Here is a 15,562-nt window from a genome sequence, read left to right on the forward strand (position 1 = left end):
TAGTGGGCTTTCATGCAGCCAACTTTCAGTTGGCTGCATGAAATAGTTTTTTTTTTTATTAAAAAAAAACCCTCCCGCAGCCTCCCTGGCGATCTTAATAGAACGCCAGGGTGGTTAAAAACCGCCAGGGGGCAGCGCGGCTGTTTTTTCGTGATTTTTTTTTTTTTTAAATCAGCGTCATCCCCCCAGCCCCTCCGATCGTCTCCGGCGATAGGCGATCAGGAAATCCCGTTCAAAGAACGGGATTTCCTGGAGGGCTATGAGGTCACCGACGTCATGACGTCATTAGGAGTCCCGATCCACCCCTCAGCGCTGCCTGGCACTGATTGGCCAGGCAGCGCACGGGGTCTGGGGGGGGGAGACGGCGCAGCGGATAGCGGCGAATCGGCGGCGATCGTTATGCACACGCAGCTAGTAAAGTGCTAGCTGCGTGCAGCAAAAAAAAATTTTTATGTAAATCGGCCTAGCAGGGCCTGAGCGGCACCCTCCGGCGGCTTACCCCGTGTCACACACGGGGTTACCGCCAAGGAGGTTAAAATACAAAAATGTTTCTAGTGATCACTACTCAGTTGCACACATACTAGAAGCAGAGAGACCTCAGTTCCTGCAGTTTGCTAATGTTTACTAAATGCACCTGACAAAGGAATGTAAACAAAAGATAATGTTATCACCTCTTCAGATAAGGCCAGAAGCTGCCCACTGAAGCAAGGAACTTCCCACTGAAGAACAAAGTGCTGTGCTTAAAGGGGAACTGAAGAGAGGGGTATATGGAGGCTGCCATGTTTATTTCCTTTTAAGCAATACCAGTTTCCTGGCAGCCATGCTGATCCTCTGCCTCTAATACTATTAGCCATAGCCCCTGAACAAGCATGCAGCAGATCAGGTATTTCAGACTTTAAAGTCAGATCTGACAAGACTAGCTGCATGCTTGTTTCTGGTGTTATTCAGATACTACTGCAGAGAAATAGACCAGCAGGGCTGCCAGGCAACTGGTATTGATGAAAAGGAAATAAATATGGCAGCCTCCGTATACCTCTTACTTCAGTTCCCCTTTAACTGTTTGCATGCTGTTCTGCTACATTTTTATATAGTAGATTTGAAGCTGTAATATTTTAGAACAATGAGGAAATGCTTAGTTTCATACCACTTTAAATTCTATTGCCATCACAGATTATTGCAACAATACAATTTCTGTAGCGCTTTTCTCCCATTGAACTCAAAGCGCTTAGGCTCCTCAAATTTAGTAATTGGTAGTAGGATCAAGAGGATAACATTTTATTTCCATAATTGCTAAACTGAAGAGGTGGGTTTTCAGTTTGGATTTAAACACATCCAGAGATGGAGCTGTGCTGATCTGCTGAGGTAAGGTGTTCCATAATGTAGGAGCAGCATGACAGAAGGCTGTGTGACTAAAAGTTTTCAGGTGGAAAAGGATGACCCCCAATTTTGTTAGAAATGTCGCCAGACGGACACATTCGGACTGTACGTACGTACACAATTTTGCCACTTCACACTAGTACGAGAGTTTACCTACACAATGTACAGTATTAAAAGTATTTAAAATCTGTTGACTCTAATACTACATGGAGGTGGTAAGATTGGCTTGAAGTGGTGCAATACAAAGAATATGGCACCACAGCATAGCTTGCACGATGGCCTCTGAACAAAGCACGGGATGTCTGGGACAAGGGTAAAAAGGACAGACAAGACCAAAGCTGTGAAGTTTGGACACAATGCACAGCGCCACGTTGAAAACCAAAGGCTATCGGCACAAATGCCTGACAACAACTGTAAAACTTGGCGGCGGAGGGGTGGTGGTTTTAGTTTGTTTTGCAGCCACCGGACTTGCACACTTTGCAGTCACTGAATCGACCAAGAACTCCTCTGAACTGTATACCAAAGTATACAGTCAAATGTGAGGACATCTGAGGGACTGCTAAAAGCTTGGCCAAAACTAGGACATCTATCCCGAGCATATCAGCAAATTCACGGAGTAGTAAGAACCGGCTGCAGCAGAAAAATAGAAATAAAACTAATTTCTGGCCATTAGCATGCGTTAGCCCCCCTTGTGTTACCACTGCAGTTTCCAACAAAAATATGCCTCTCTTCCGGGATATATGCGCTAGTCGCCCGGTAACACACTGCACCGCGATCACTGTGATGGCCTCACAGGGCGATCACTTCTCTTGCGAAGGGATGCGTTTCTGTGTGACGCAAGGTGCGGTGATGCAACGATTGTAAACGTGGCCTTAGCTGTAGTTCGGTGTCAGACATCGTGCCACGGGAGACGTCTGCAGCCACTTTTCAGACAACAATGGCAGGTTATTTCTAAAACAATTACTTGCAAAAAATAAAAGGGGGCGGGAGGGATTGGGGGGGGGGGGGGGGAGACTTTTGGATGTCGTCCTGGAAATACTGGAAGCTGAGCAGTCTCATTTCTGTGACTTCTAGATACATCTCAGCCGTGGCAAACAGGCCCCGCTCGCCTTCTGCGGAGGATGGAAACAGATGTGCAAACAATTTTTGGAAACTAACACATCTGCAGCCAAAACTGTTGTTTTATTTTTGGAAGGCGTGAAGGAAAACTATAACATGTGTCTTAGATTCTTCGCTGCCTGCATTCCCCTCTGAGATTATTACCCCCAACCAGTGGTGCAGCAATAAGGGAATTGCAGAGGTGACGACCGCACCAGGGCCCTGGACCAGAAGAGTGGACTAGGGGGCCCTCCAACTACCGTATCTGCTCTTCATTAGTAACCAGCACAGGTAATGATGATCACCGTCATCTGTTTTGAATAGTGGTGATCGTTAGTAGAACTGTGGTGAAAACAACGTAACGAATACATTTTTTACGATACAGACGCGCTCCCAGGGCCGGCCCGCCCATGAGGCGGGGTGAGGCGGGTTCCTCAGGCGGCAGGAAGTGGAGGGGCGGCACCAGACATAAAGAGGAAGTGTGACTGCGGAGAGGAGAGAGAGTGCAGGCTGCAGTGCAGACTCTGCAGTGAAGTCCGGCTGCTCCTGTGGTGCCCGACCCCGCCTCCGACCCCGTGCCTGCACTGCACACACGGTGAGTGACCCTCCGCTGAGAACTAGTCCGCCCGGACTGTGTTCTGGCTGGGACCCGCCCGCCAGTTCTGCTGCCACGTGCCACCTATGATGCCGCTGGGCCCAGCCTCCGAGTCCGACGACTCCGAGCTCTGTGGCCTCTCCTGTCTCCTCCAAGGCTGTGATGCAGCACTGCCTAAGCCTGCTGATGGCGGCAGCTGCCGCCCGCTCTGCTGCCCTGCCTGATTGTCACGGACACGGTCAGTCACTGAGCGCCGCCGTCGTGACCGCCTTCACGATCTTTGCCTCGGGCAGCGGAAAGTCCAGGACCGGCCCTGCGCGCTCCTACTTACCAGTTCCGCTCCAGGAGATTGTTTGTAAGTTGAATTTGTTTATATTTGTAATTGAGTGAAACGTGGATAAGTGATTTACTTTCGGACAACTCCGGATTTGGACATATAGGGGTTGATTCACTAAACGTTGCTAATGCATTGCATAACGTGATAGCGCTAAATGCATTAAAACTTTACGCGCACTAAAAAGTAACGCGAGAAAAACACACATCACGCAGTATAACTCCATAGCACGCTGTACAAATGTACAGTGCGCGCAGCAAATATCCTTCCTAAGTTTAGCGCGCATAGACTATTACGCGCATAAAATCCAATGATGCAAGTATTTTGATTAGTTGGGCTTCCTTAACATTTGTCAGTTGTAGTGGCCTATAAATGCTTTCCTCATCTGCACCAGCTTCATACTAGTCTGCGACTGGGCAAGTAAGTGTTATTTGTTTGTATGGGTCCCTTCATTTTGTTTTTTTAATTTAGTTATTAACTACGTAACGACCGCCCCACGCCAATGGGCGTGGTCGCTGCGGCAGCCCCAGGACCGCCTAACGCCAATTGGCGTCAAGTCCTGGGGCTGGGATGTGCAGGAGATCGCGCGCAGATCTCCTGCTTGAGAGGCTCTGCCCCAAATAGGCTATTGCCACTCGGGAGATTGTTAGACGGCGAAATCGCCGTCTTTACACAGTGTACAGCGCTACGATCAGCAGCAGCGCTGTACTGGGGACAGCCCTGTGACACAGCTGTCCCCCTGGGGGACTCAGAAGCGATCCGCTGTGATAGGCAGACATGGGGAGGGAGGGTAATATGCATATGAAAAAAAAATGTATAAAAAAATTACACAGAAAATGTTTGTTTATAAACAAACAAACAAACCTGGGGGTGATCAGACCCCACCAACAGAGACCTCTGTTGGTGGGGGAAAGGGGGGGGGGGAAATCACTTGTGTGCTGTGTTGTGCAGCCCTGCAGCTTGGCCTTAAAGCTGCAGTGGCCATTTTCATAATAAAAGGCCTGGTCTTTAGGGGGGTTAATCACTGTGGTCCTCAAGTGGTTACATTGTGTTGTTCATGTGTACAATGTCATGTTTTGTTTTGTTTTTTTGTCTCTGTTTAAATTCACTGTGGGCAATGTAACCCAGGCACGTGCACAGGGGGGTGCTCTGGGTGCCCAGGCACCCCCCTTTCTAAAATCTTCAAAAAAGGCCCCACTCGCGATGCAAAATAAGCTCCGCCTCCGACCGTGATAAGCCCCGCCCACCCGCGGGAATCTCCGCCCCCGCCTGGGGCACTTTCAAGTGAAGAGGCCCAGACAGGAATCCTAGTGTGGCATACTGACCTCCCCCTCCACCTAGGACCCATACTGACCTCTACCTCCCCCAGCACCCATAGTGACCTCTCCCTCCACCTAGTACCCAGTGACCACTCCCTCCCATAGCACTCACAGTGACCTCTCCCTCCACCTAGGACCCATACTGACCTCTCCCTACCCAGTACCCACAGTGACATCTCCCTTCACCTAGCACCCACAGTGACCTCTTCCTCCTCCTAGCACCCACAGTGACCTCTCTCTTACCCAGCACCCACAGTGACCTCTCCCTCCACCTAGCACCCACAGTGACCTCTCCCTTCCCCTGGGACCCATAGTGACCTCTCCCTTCCCAGCACCCACAGTGACCTCTCCTTCCCCTTGCACCCACAGTGACCTCTCCCTCCACCTAGCACCCACAGTGACCTCTCCCTCCACCTAGGACCCGTAGTGACCTCTCCCTCCCCCAGCACCCACAGCAGGGGCGTAGCATTAGGGGTTGCAGAGGTAGCGACTGCATCGGGGCCCTTGGGCCAGAGGGGCCCCGAAGGGCCCTCCCTCAACTGCAGTATGAGCTCTCTATTGGTCCTCTGCTCATAATGACTACTTCTATAGATACTTCTATAGATACTGAATAGTGGTAATCATTAACACACTGCTCCCCATCCCCTTCTTGTACCTCTGACACTGTAGTTGCCATTGGCAGGTTTTGGTGCGCTGTATCAATTGTTATGTATAGAGTGCTTGGTGGGCCCCATTGTAAAACTTGCATCAGGGCCCACAGCTTCTTACCTACGCCACTGACCCACAGTGACCTCTCCCTCCAACTATGCCATTCATAGCCGCACCCATAGTAACCTCCAACCCCCTGCACCCACAATGACCTCTACCTCCCGAGACCCACAGTGATCTCCCCCAAAGGACCCACAGTGACCTCCCTTTCCTCCAGCACCTATACTGACCTCTACTTTCCACAGCACCCACAGTTACTTCTCCCCAAGCACCCACAGTGACCTACCCTTCCCCCATCAACCACCCTGACCTCGACCTCCCCTAGCAGCAATTATGCCATTCATAGCTGTACCCACAGTGATCTCCCACCCCCTGCACCCACAGCAATCCCACCAATATTCAGCACCTACATCACACTCAACCAGTAACCTCCACTATAGAAAACACCCAGTACTTGCACCAAGCACCCTGCACCCAATACTCACAGCTGGCCTCAATATGGCACTTAGTACTTGCATCAGTCACATGACACCCACTACCTGCACCTCTTCACCCTATAGCTGGCACCCAGTACTCACACGTACATGGCACAGTACTTGCACCCAGCTCTGTCATGTCACTCACTACTCACACCTGCACACAGCCTCCACATGGCACCCACTCACATAACCAGTACTAGCACCCGAAGTACCTGCACTCAGAACCCACATGACACACAATGCTCACCCATAGCTAGCACCCAGTGCAGGCATGGCACCAAGTATTTTCACCTATGTGATACCCAGTACCTGCACCCAACACCCACATGTTTCATCTGCAGTAGTTCCAGTTGCACTAAGCCTCCACTTGGTGCCCAGCACCCACACCAAGCACTCACATATGACATCCAGTACTTGCACCCAGAACTCAAAAGGGACTGAGTACCAGCAATCAACACCTACATGATGGTTGATACACACCCATACAACCAGAATCCACATGACACCCTGTGCCAGCACCCAGAACCCACATGGCACCCATCATCTGCATTCAGCAGCATGACAATCAATACCCCCCTAGCCAGAAACAAGGAAGGGGGGGGGGGGGCATGCGGGGGAAGGCATTGCCAGGGCCCTTTTTTAAATTTCAGCACCCCCCACTTAAGGACCCTCTGCACGGCCCTGATGTAACCTATGCTGTGTGTAATGTTTATGTTATGAATGTATACTTTGATGTAATCACCGTTGACGTGCGCTTGCGTTAGGCATTACGCCGTTCATGCGAAAAGAAAAAACAGGCGAGATAAAACATAACACGCACATAAAAAAATAACACGCGCGTTATGAAATAGCACTGTTTAGTGAATCCACCTCCCAGTACAATAAACTATGTTTGTTATGTTTGTATGGAGCAGAGTGTTCTGTGCACGCAGATAGGCAACAAGTTAGAACTCTTTACTGAAGAAAAGCATGCAGACATATATCATACACCACCATCAGCTGACATAGGACAGAGAGGAGCACAGAGTGAATACAGGAAATCACAATACCATAGAGATCATCATCACATTTTGCACACAGAGACATTTTGTGGATGTTTTACTGAAGTTTAAGGTAATGATGTTGTTAAATCTCTATGGGCCCTTTTACACTGGTAGCGGTGCGGATGCACTGCTACCGAAGCCCTATGGGAAAGGTCCTACTTCCCACACTGCGGTACGCTGCATGCGCGGACGGGTATCTTTACAATACCCTTCCCTGCAATTCCACTTACCCCGAAACAGGAAGGGACCGCAAGTACACATCACCTCCTGCTTGGCTGGTGGCCAGACAGGGAACACCGCCTACTAACGCCTGTTTCTGGCGGTGCGACGGGTGTGGAGCACCGCATCGCTGCCGCCAGTTTGCAGTGTGAAACCGGCCTAACGGTTTTTCGGTTGTTTGCAACATGCTTTTGATTAGTTTCAGGCTGGTTTCAACCTTGTGTGGTGCGCTTCTCCCGCGACGTGAGAGGTCGCCGCAGGGGAATGGCTCCACATCGCGTTTCGTCGATCAGATCATCAGGGGATCAAACGGGAAAATCGATAAGTGTATCGGCACCACAAATCTCCCTACTGTCCACCCTTAAAGCGGACCGGAACTCAGAACGTGCTCACTAAAAAGATCTAGAAAGCTCTAAAAGATGCACAACAGCATAATAATCTTTAAACAAAAAAAACATGTATTTGTTACAGCTGATACAAATCCTAAAGTAAATCTGCACCATTTCTACTTCCTGATTCATGGAAGCAGACATATGGTTTACATCCTGTGCTTTCAAATGAGCGTATGTGCCATCTCTGCCATGGTAGTCATGTGCCACAGGGGAGAGATCAAATTACAACTTGTGATTAAACACAAATGAGAGAGAGTTAAACAAGCTAAACTCTCTAAATACATACAGGGTGCAATCCTCTCTGTTTTCTGTGCTGTGCAAGAGTTAAGGTCTTTTAAGTTACAGGAAGTTTTTCAGAAGTATATAAGTTGAGGTTTTCCTGAGGGAAATTGCTTTTCAGCTCTCGGCTGCGACTTTTGAAACTCTGACCCGAGCTACCCGGAAAGCGGAGGGTTAAATGTCCCGAGCTGAAGGTCAATTGGCCGCAAGAGACAAATAAGGACTGAGGAAGCCACCAATTAGCATATCTGAAATGAAATCAGCTTGTGGACACTGGTTCCTTTCCGGACCTGTAACCTATGGAATGTCGGCTGCATCCTCCCAGACAAAAGCAAAGCTGTCTCCTGGCTTCATTAGCGGGAACGCTGCATGGGGCTTAGGGCTGGTTCAGACGGACGTTTGGAGGCGTTGCGTTTGCTGGCGTCGCGTTCAGCAGCGTTCGTGTGCGTTTGGATGCGGTCGCGTTTTTTCTTCCCCTAGGGGGACATTAGCCGTCGCGGTTAACCTCCCCTGGAAGCTACATGTAGCTTCCAGGGGCTCCTTGAACGCCAGAGAAAATCGGGACCCAAACGCCGCGTTTGTGTAAACGCGTTTGAAAGCTTGGTACAAACGCTCCCATTCACTTGAATGGGAGCGTTTAACACCAAGCCCTGAACGCTGGCTGTAAACGCTCTGCAAACGTCCGTCTGAACCAGCCCTTATTGTGACGCAGTGGGCGGAGCCACGAGTTCCTCCCAGAAAATACAATCGTCCATTCATGGGCGACACAGAGCCAGCCTAGCCTGACAGTCATCAGATCCGCAATATGGGCTTCAAAGGGCAGAGATCTGACACACGAGAGGTAAAGGGGGACCCCGCCTAACGCGTTCCCCCAATAATATATATTGTCCAAATACTCCAGAATTATATTTATTATTATTTATTCCAATAGCACTTGTGCCTTTACAACAACGCTTTGCAGAGTACACCGAACGATTTACGTCGCTAAACCAATGTGTGCTCGTGTAGGGCGTCTTTACCCAGAATACCTGTGACCATTTCAGGTGATAGTCTACCCTCTGTACAGGTGATCTCAACATCATGACTGTGATCATTTCAGGTGATAGTCTACCATCTGCACACATGTTGCCAATATGAGCGGTTTTGGAATCCTGTTGATAAGTTTCCTGTTATTTACGTTGTCTGCTCTTCTCTACATCAGGGTGACGAGAAGTGCGTCTGTACCTTATTCATGTGTATGTCAGCTGTCACGATCATGAAATACATACGGGGAGGGGAAAGTATAGGTATAGGTATGTATAGGAAGCTTCACATTCCTTTGGTGCAGCTCCTAACTTAGGGCCTGATTCACAAAGCTTTTCTGTTAAATTATCTCACCTTATTTATTAACTCACACTTTATCTCTCATTAAATGACTTAACTCATGATTTACCTCTCCTTATCTAACTTAACTCAAGAGAACCCGAGGTGGGTTCTAAGAATGAAATTAGCACACAGAGGCTGGGTCTGCATATAATACCCAGCCACTGTTGCTATACTGCTCCCCACCAGGCCCCCCCCCCTGCGCTCTGCTTGCCCCCCATAAATCAAATGCCGTGCTAGCGACACGCAGCGTGTCGATAGCCGGCTGTTTACCTTTGGCAATGTCAGTCTTGCAGCTCCCCCGCCTCCTCCATGGCGCCGCTCCCCACCTGCGTCCCTTCCCTCCAATCAGCAGGGAGGGAAGGGACAAAGGCGGGGAGCGGCGCTATGGAGGAGGCGGAGGAGCGGCGAGACAGACAAGTACAGATGTAAACAGCCGGCTATTGACACACTGCGTGTCGCTAGCACGGCGTATGATTTATGGGGGGCAAGCAGAGCGTGGGGGGCGCTGGGGGGGAGCAGTATAGCAACAAAGGCTGGGCATTATATGCAGACCCAGCCTCTGTGTGCTAAAAGCATTCTTAGAACCCACCTCGGGTTCTCTTTAGCTCATGATTTATCTCTCCTTATTTGACATAACTCATGGTTTAGCTCTCCTTATTTGACATAACTCACGGTTTAGCTCTCCTTATTTGACATACCGGTAACTCACGGTTTAGCTCTCCTTATTTGACATAACTCACGGTTTATCTCTCCTTATTTGACATAACTCACGGTTTAGCACTCCTTATTTGACATAACTTATGGTTTATCTCTCCTTATTTGACATAACTCACGGTTTAGCTCTCCTTATTTGACATACCGGTAACTCACGGTTTAGCTCTCCTTATTTGACATAACTCACGGTTTAGCACTCCTTATTTGACATAACTTATGGTTTATCTCTCCTTATTTGACATAACTCACGGTTTAGCACTCCTTATTTGACATAACTCATGGTTTATCTCTCCTTATTTGACATAACTCACGGTTTAGCTCTCCTTATCTATTTATCTCATGAATTATCTCATGCATCAGCACTCCTTACAGTTATGGTGAAAAATAAGTAGCCTTTGTGAATCAACCCCAAAATGTCTCAATAGCCCAAGGCCTATGTTTGGAGAAGCCAATTAACTGATCAGGGATTTACAGTACAATTCATGCAAAAAAAATCGAATAGAGGAACAGAAGGGATCGGACAAACCTTGGTTGGCTTTTTGAATACTGTGTATTAGGAGGCAAATTTTTGCCACCTAATAGTGAGTCATAAATGACATTAAAAGGAACGCAAGAGACATATGGAGGCTGCCATATTTCTTTGCAATACCAGCTGCCTGGCTGTCCTGCTGATCTTTCTGCTCAGTAGTGTCTGACTCTCACACCTGAAACAAGCATGCAGCTAATCTTGACAGATTTTCATCAGAAACATCAGATCTGCATGCTTGTTCAGGGTCTATCGGTGGACATACATCTCTCAACTTGGCGGCCGATATCCAATTCGATAATTATTATTGAATCAGATGAAAATCAGTTCCGACAAGAGAACTTTCCCAAACTCCCTGCATTACAGCATGAGGAGGCGGGACCTATAGATCACGGGAAGTGGGCGCTGGACGTGTGCAGACAATCACAGGAAGTGGGCGCTGAGCGTGTGCGGACAATCACAGGAAGTGGGTGCTGAGCGTGTGCGGACAATCACAGGAAGTGGGCGCTGAGCGTGTGGACAGTGACATGAAGTGGGCACCGAGCGTTTGCGAACAATCACATGAAGTGGGTGCTGAGCGTTTGCGAACAATCACATGAAGTGGGTGCTGAGCGTGTGCGGACAATCACAGGAAGTGAATAATTCGGAAGGTCCGCACACTCAAATGAACCAATCTCCTGGTTTATTTAAACAACGTGACAACAGTCCACTCCATCAACCGACGATTCGTTTCGGGGCCCCGTGGGGTCCCCTTTGTCAAGGTAACACAATACAGAATGGGTGCTGAGCGTGTGCGGACAATCACAGAAGGTGGGCGCTGAGCGTGTGCGGACAATCACAGGAAGTGGGCGCTGAGCGTGTTCGGACAATCACAGGAAGTGGGAGCTGAATGTGTGCGGACAATCACAGGAAGTGGGCGCTGAGCGTGTGTGGACAGTGACAGGAAGTGGGCACTGAGCGTGTGCGGACAGCGAAAGGAAGTGGGCGCTGAGCCTGTGCAGACAACCACAGGAAGTGAGCGCTGAGAGCATGGGCGGACAGGTGCACTGCTGCAGCATGCAGAGCTACACGTAGGATTTTTCAACTTTAAAATGTTGAAGTTGATATAAAGTTTTTGACAAACGAACCGGCATGATTGCTTTCAGGTTTTGCATCCAAGTTTGGGTTTACTTGCGAATGATAAAACAACATTTCCGCTCTCACACGCAGGTTTACATTCCTTCTACAGCATTTCCTGTGTCTCTGGGGACGTCTGCATTCCGTGGCACCGCAGTCACCAGAAACGCAGGTCGGGGGCTGGGGACAGAAGCGCGATCTCACCTGCTGGTAGGCTGTATAAATCACATCGAACAGGAAAGCTTGCGGCATCTCGCTGGCTCGGTGCTTGGCCCGCTCCAAGGAATGGTCCAAACACCCATCAGAGGAGGAAGCGACGATCGTGGACACCAATGGGCGAATCGCGCCGGCCGCCTGCGGGGGAGGGAAACAGAAATGTCAGACTTTGTGTGCTTCACGTTTCTCATGTAAGACATCGTTTGGGAACATTCATTCTCTTAAAGCAAAAATAAACTTGTGGGATAATGAATTGCATGTGTTGTACAGCTAAGAAACAGTAGCATAAAAAAGTCTCATATTGTTTTCCAGTACACGAAGGGTTAAAAAACTTCAGTTATCTATGCAAAAGATCCTCTGAGCTATTCCACCCACTGAGTCAAATACAGTCCTGTTTTCTGAAGCATTTAAACAGCCAAGAAACAGTGAGAGACAGCTTGAGATAAGGTTTTACTGCAGGAAAGTTCAAAGGGCCATTATTTTTGCTTTGTTTTACAGCTTAAGGGCTCGTTTCCAAATAGCGCGTATGGAAACGCGATTGCACGGACAGCACTGTCTGCCGTTTCCATTAATTCGCTGCGCATAGTTTGCTGCATTTCTGGGCGCTTCAGCCCATCCGAATCAGTATAACGAATAGGATCGCAAGCCCCGCCCCCGCTGGGAGTGTTGCGCAGCGCAGTGCCACGGGGCTCTGCATTGCATGGAAACAAGCTCTAAAAGACAGAGTGTGGTTTCTAAACTGCAACTGACAATATGATGCAATGTTATAAAAAAAAAAAAAAAAAAACTATATAACTGAAAATAAAACTATGAGAGTCATATCTTTGCTGCTAATGTTCATTATCTGTACTACACATACAATTCATTGCATAGAAGTGCATCTTTTACTTTCGAAAGATGTTACAGCTTTGTCGCACAAAACGATCGTTCAGGATTGTTTAAACTGCACGTGGACCATTTTACAGGTAGGTTTTATTTTTGGGGTAAAACAATATTAAAGAGAAACCATAACAGAGAATTGAACTTCATCCCAATCAGTAGCGGATACCCCCTTTTACATGAGAAATCTATTCCTTTTCTCAAATAGATCATCAGGGGGCGCTGTATGGCTGATATTGTGGTGAAACCCCTCCCACAGTGTGATGTCAGGACCATGGTCATTACAGTTTCCTGTCTATGAACCTCATGGCATTGTGAGAAATAACAGCTGTTTTACTGTTTACAGCTGTTTCCAACTGCCAAAAAAGCAAGCAGCATCTCCTTTCAGTGACATCGCCTTCCAGCAGTAAAAATGTCACCATATAATAAATGTCAAAATGTAAATCAGGGAGAGGAAAGATTTTACAATGGGAAAATACTGACTAAATCATTTATACGTAATTATTGTAAAAACGAATCGCTTTATTTATAAGATTATTTTCACTGGAGTTCCTCTTTAAAGATGGTCTACTACTCAGGCAACCCCTTCTAACATCTCTGATCTCATCCAGAGACACTCCTCAACATGATCTCTCCGGTCCACCAACACTCTACGGATGTCCACTTGCGCACTCACTCACGAGGTTCCAGGACTTCTCCAGAGCTGACCCTACTCTATGGAACTCCCTCCCCCATCAGGCTCACCTTCAACTCATTCAAGGAGATCTTAAAGACCCATCTGTTCATCATAGCTTAGGCCGCTGCCCCTCAATCTTGTTCTTCGCTACCATTTTGGCACAGATAAACAGCACTGTCTGATGTTCCCATCCATACTTTGCGATTTACTTGCGGAATTACAGCATAAGGCTGCAGATAAAAATACGCAAACATACTGCATTTTCCAGTAATTGTAATGAGTGGAATCGCACTGCCGAAAAGTCAACCCCGGAAGCGCCGGAAGTGTGTTGCGTCAGCGCTTCCATTTGTCAACTCGTCCAAGTGGAGGAGGGGCCTTACTAACCATCTTCACAGCTATATCCCCCCTCCCCCCTGCACCCCACATCCCCTCCTGTGTCCATTTCCCCCACCCCTTAGATTGTATTTGACAGGGCCCTCCTCCCCATGTGCTCTTCCCCACCACCATATGGACCCAGTGACCTGTCTGCTATATTTATCGCTACATTAGTATTTTGTGTACCATTGTTGAACACTATAATGTCCCTGTGTAACTTTGTTTTTGATGCTGTAATGTCTCCCCTATCTATTGTGCAGCGCAGTAATACTACGCATGCAGAAGTAATCTCCGAGGGCATCTTGTCGCCAAATAGTAAAATTACATCTAGAAATAAAAATGTCCAGATAATTATATTTTTTTACTGTTAAAATCAGTCCCTTGCCTCCCACACTCACCAATAGCTACAACAAAATTTGTTTTGTAAAAAAAAAATAAAAAAAAAATAAATACATACATAGTTACCTTGGGGACTGAATTTTTTAAATATGTATGTAATAGTAAGGTATATTACTGGTATTTTTAAAATTATGGGCTTGTACTAAATGATCTGCACCATACATTGTGATAGGGACATCATTTAAACGGTGTAATAACCGGGACAAATGGGCAAATACAATACATGGGTTTTAATTATGGTAGCATGTATTAATCTAAAACTGTAATGTCCGAAAACTGAGAAATATTTTTTTTTCCATTTTTTTCTTAATCTTCCTGTTCAAATGGATTTAGAATAAATTAATTCTTAGCAAAATGTACCACCCAAAGAAAGCCTAAATGGTGGCGGGAAAAAACAAGTAATAGATCATTTCAGTGTGATAAGTACTGTATATTCTGGCGTATAAGACTACTTTTTAACCCTTGAAAATCTTCTGAAGAGTCAGGGGTGGTCTTATACGCCGGGTGTCATTGATGCCGGGTGATACGCCCTATCCTGTTACCGCCTCTCAGATCTCGCTGCTGAGAACTGTAGTGAAGCGGCGCAGGCGCACATGTGCGAGATCTGAGAGGCAGAGAAGGAGGTAAATAAGCTACAAGGGTGGACCAGACAGGTGAAAGAGGCGTGTTTTATGGGCACAACGCAATCTATTCTTCCATGCCTCGCTAATAAACAGGTAGACAAGGAAAGCTGACCAATCCATTTAGGGACAGGGAGAGCTGACCAATCCAACCAGTCAATCACCTGTATATACTGGGTACCACATACAATACAGCACCAGTATCTGTTCATACATAGCACCAGTATATGATTTTTTTAAACTTTTATTTGGTGTGCGCTGGAAGAGGGGTAGACTTATATGGTGAGTATATCCTAAACTCCATATTTTAACTGGAAAAGTTGGGGGGTCGTCTTATACGCAGGAATATACGGTAGTGATAAAGTTTTGGGCGAATAAATGGGAGGTGAAAGTTGCTCGGATGCATAAGCATTGAAGGCGGAAGTGGTTACAAAAAAAAATAATAAATAATAGTGTGAGGCCAGAGAGTTACTAATAGTCCTTAGGGGGCTTTCTGTTACCAGTAAAGTTACTGTATGCAAGCTGCAGGCAATGGGGGCAAGTAAAATTAGCGTACAATGCGGCATTTCGTCGCACAAATGTGAAAACTGAGCCAAAAAGGACTTCCAGGCAAATTTTACCATTATTAAAAATTACACCTTAATAGGCCCTCATTGAAAACCCATTAGGGCATCCTCGCGGGGGAAATGACCGACCCGACCGCTGTTCATTTTACGCTTTATCCTAAATAACAGAGAGAGGTTGAAGTTACAGCTTCCCAACCAAAATAAGACTAATTGCGCTTTATGGGCCATGGAGGGATCGGTAATGAGATTTTCCGCTGACCGCGTCCT

The 15,562-nt window shown here is 47.4% G+C and overlaps 1 protein-coding gene across 1 annotated transcript in view; it reads right to left on the minus strand.

The window, feature by feature from the left end:
* CRPPA (CDP-L-ribitol pyrophosphorylase A) overlaps nucleotides 1–15,562 on the minus strand; it is a 230,201-nt gene that overhangs the window by 176,072 nt on the left and 38,567 nt on the right. The window contains exon 3 of the mRNA XM_068235105.1: nucleotides 11,769–11,918. Coding sequence (XP_068091206.1) covers nucleotides 11,769–11,918 — 150 coding nt within the window. The remainder of the gene's footprint in view (nucleotides 1–11,768; nucleotides 11,919–15,562) is intronic.

This window comes from Hyperolius riggenbachi, chromosome 5 (genome assembly GCF_040937935.1).
Source record: "Hyperolius riggenbachi isolate aHypRig1 chromosome 5, aHypRig1.pri, whole genome shotgun sequence".
Lineage (NCBI taxonomy): Eukaryota > Metazoa > Chordata > Amphibia > Anura > Hyperoliidae > Hyperolius > Hyperolius riggenbachi.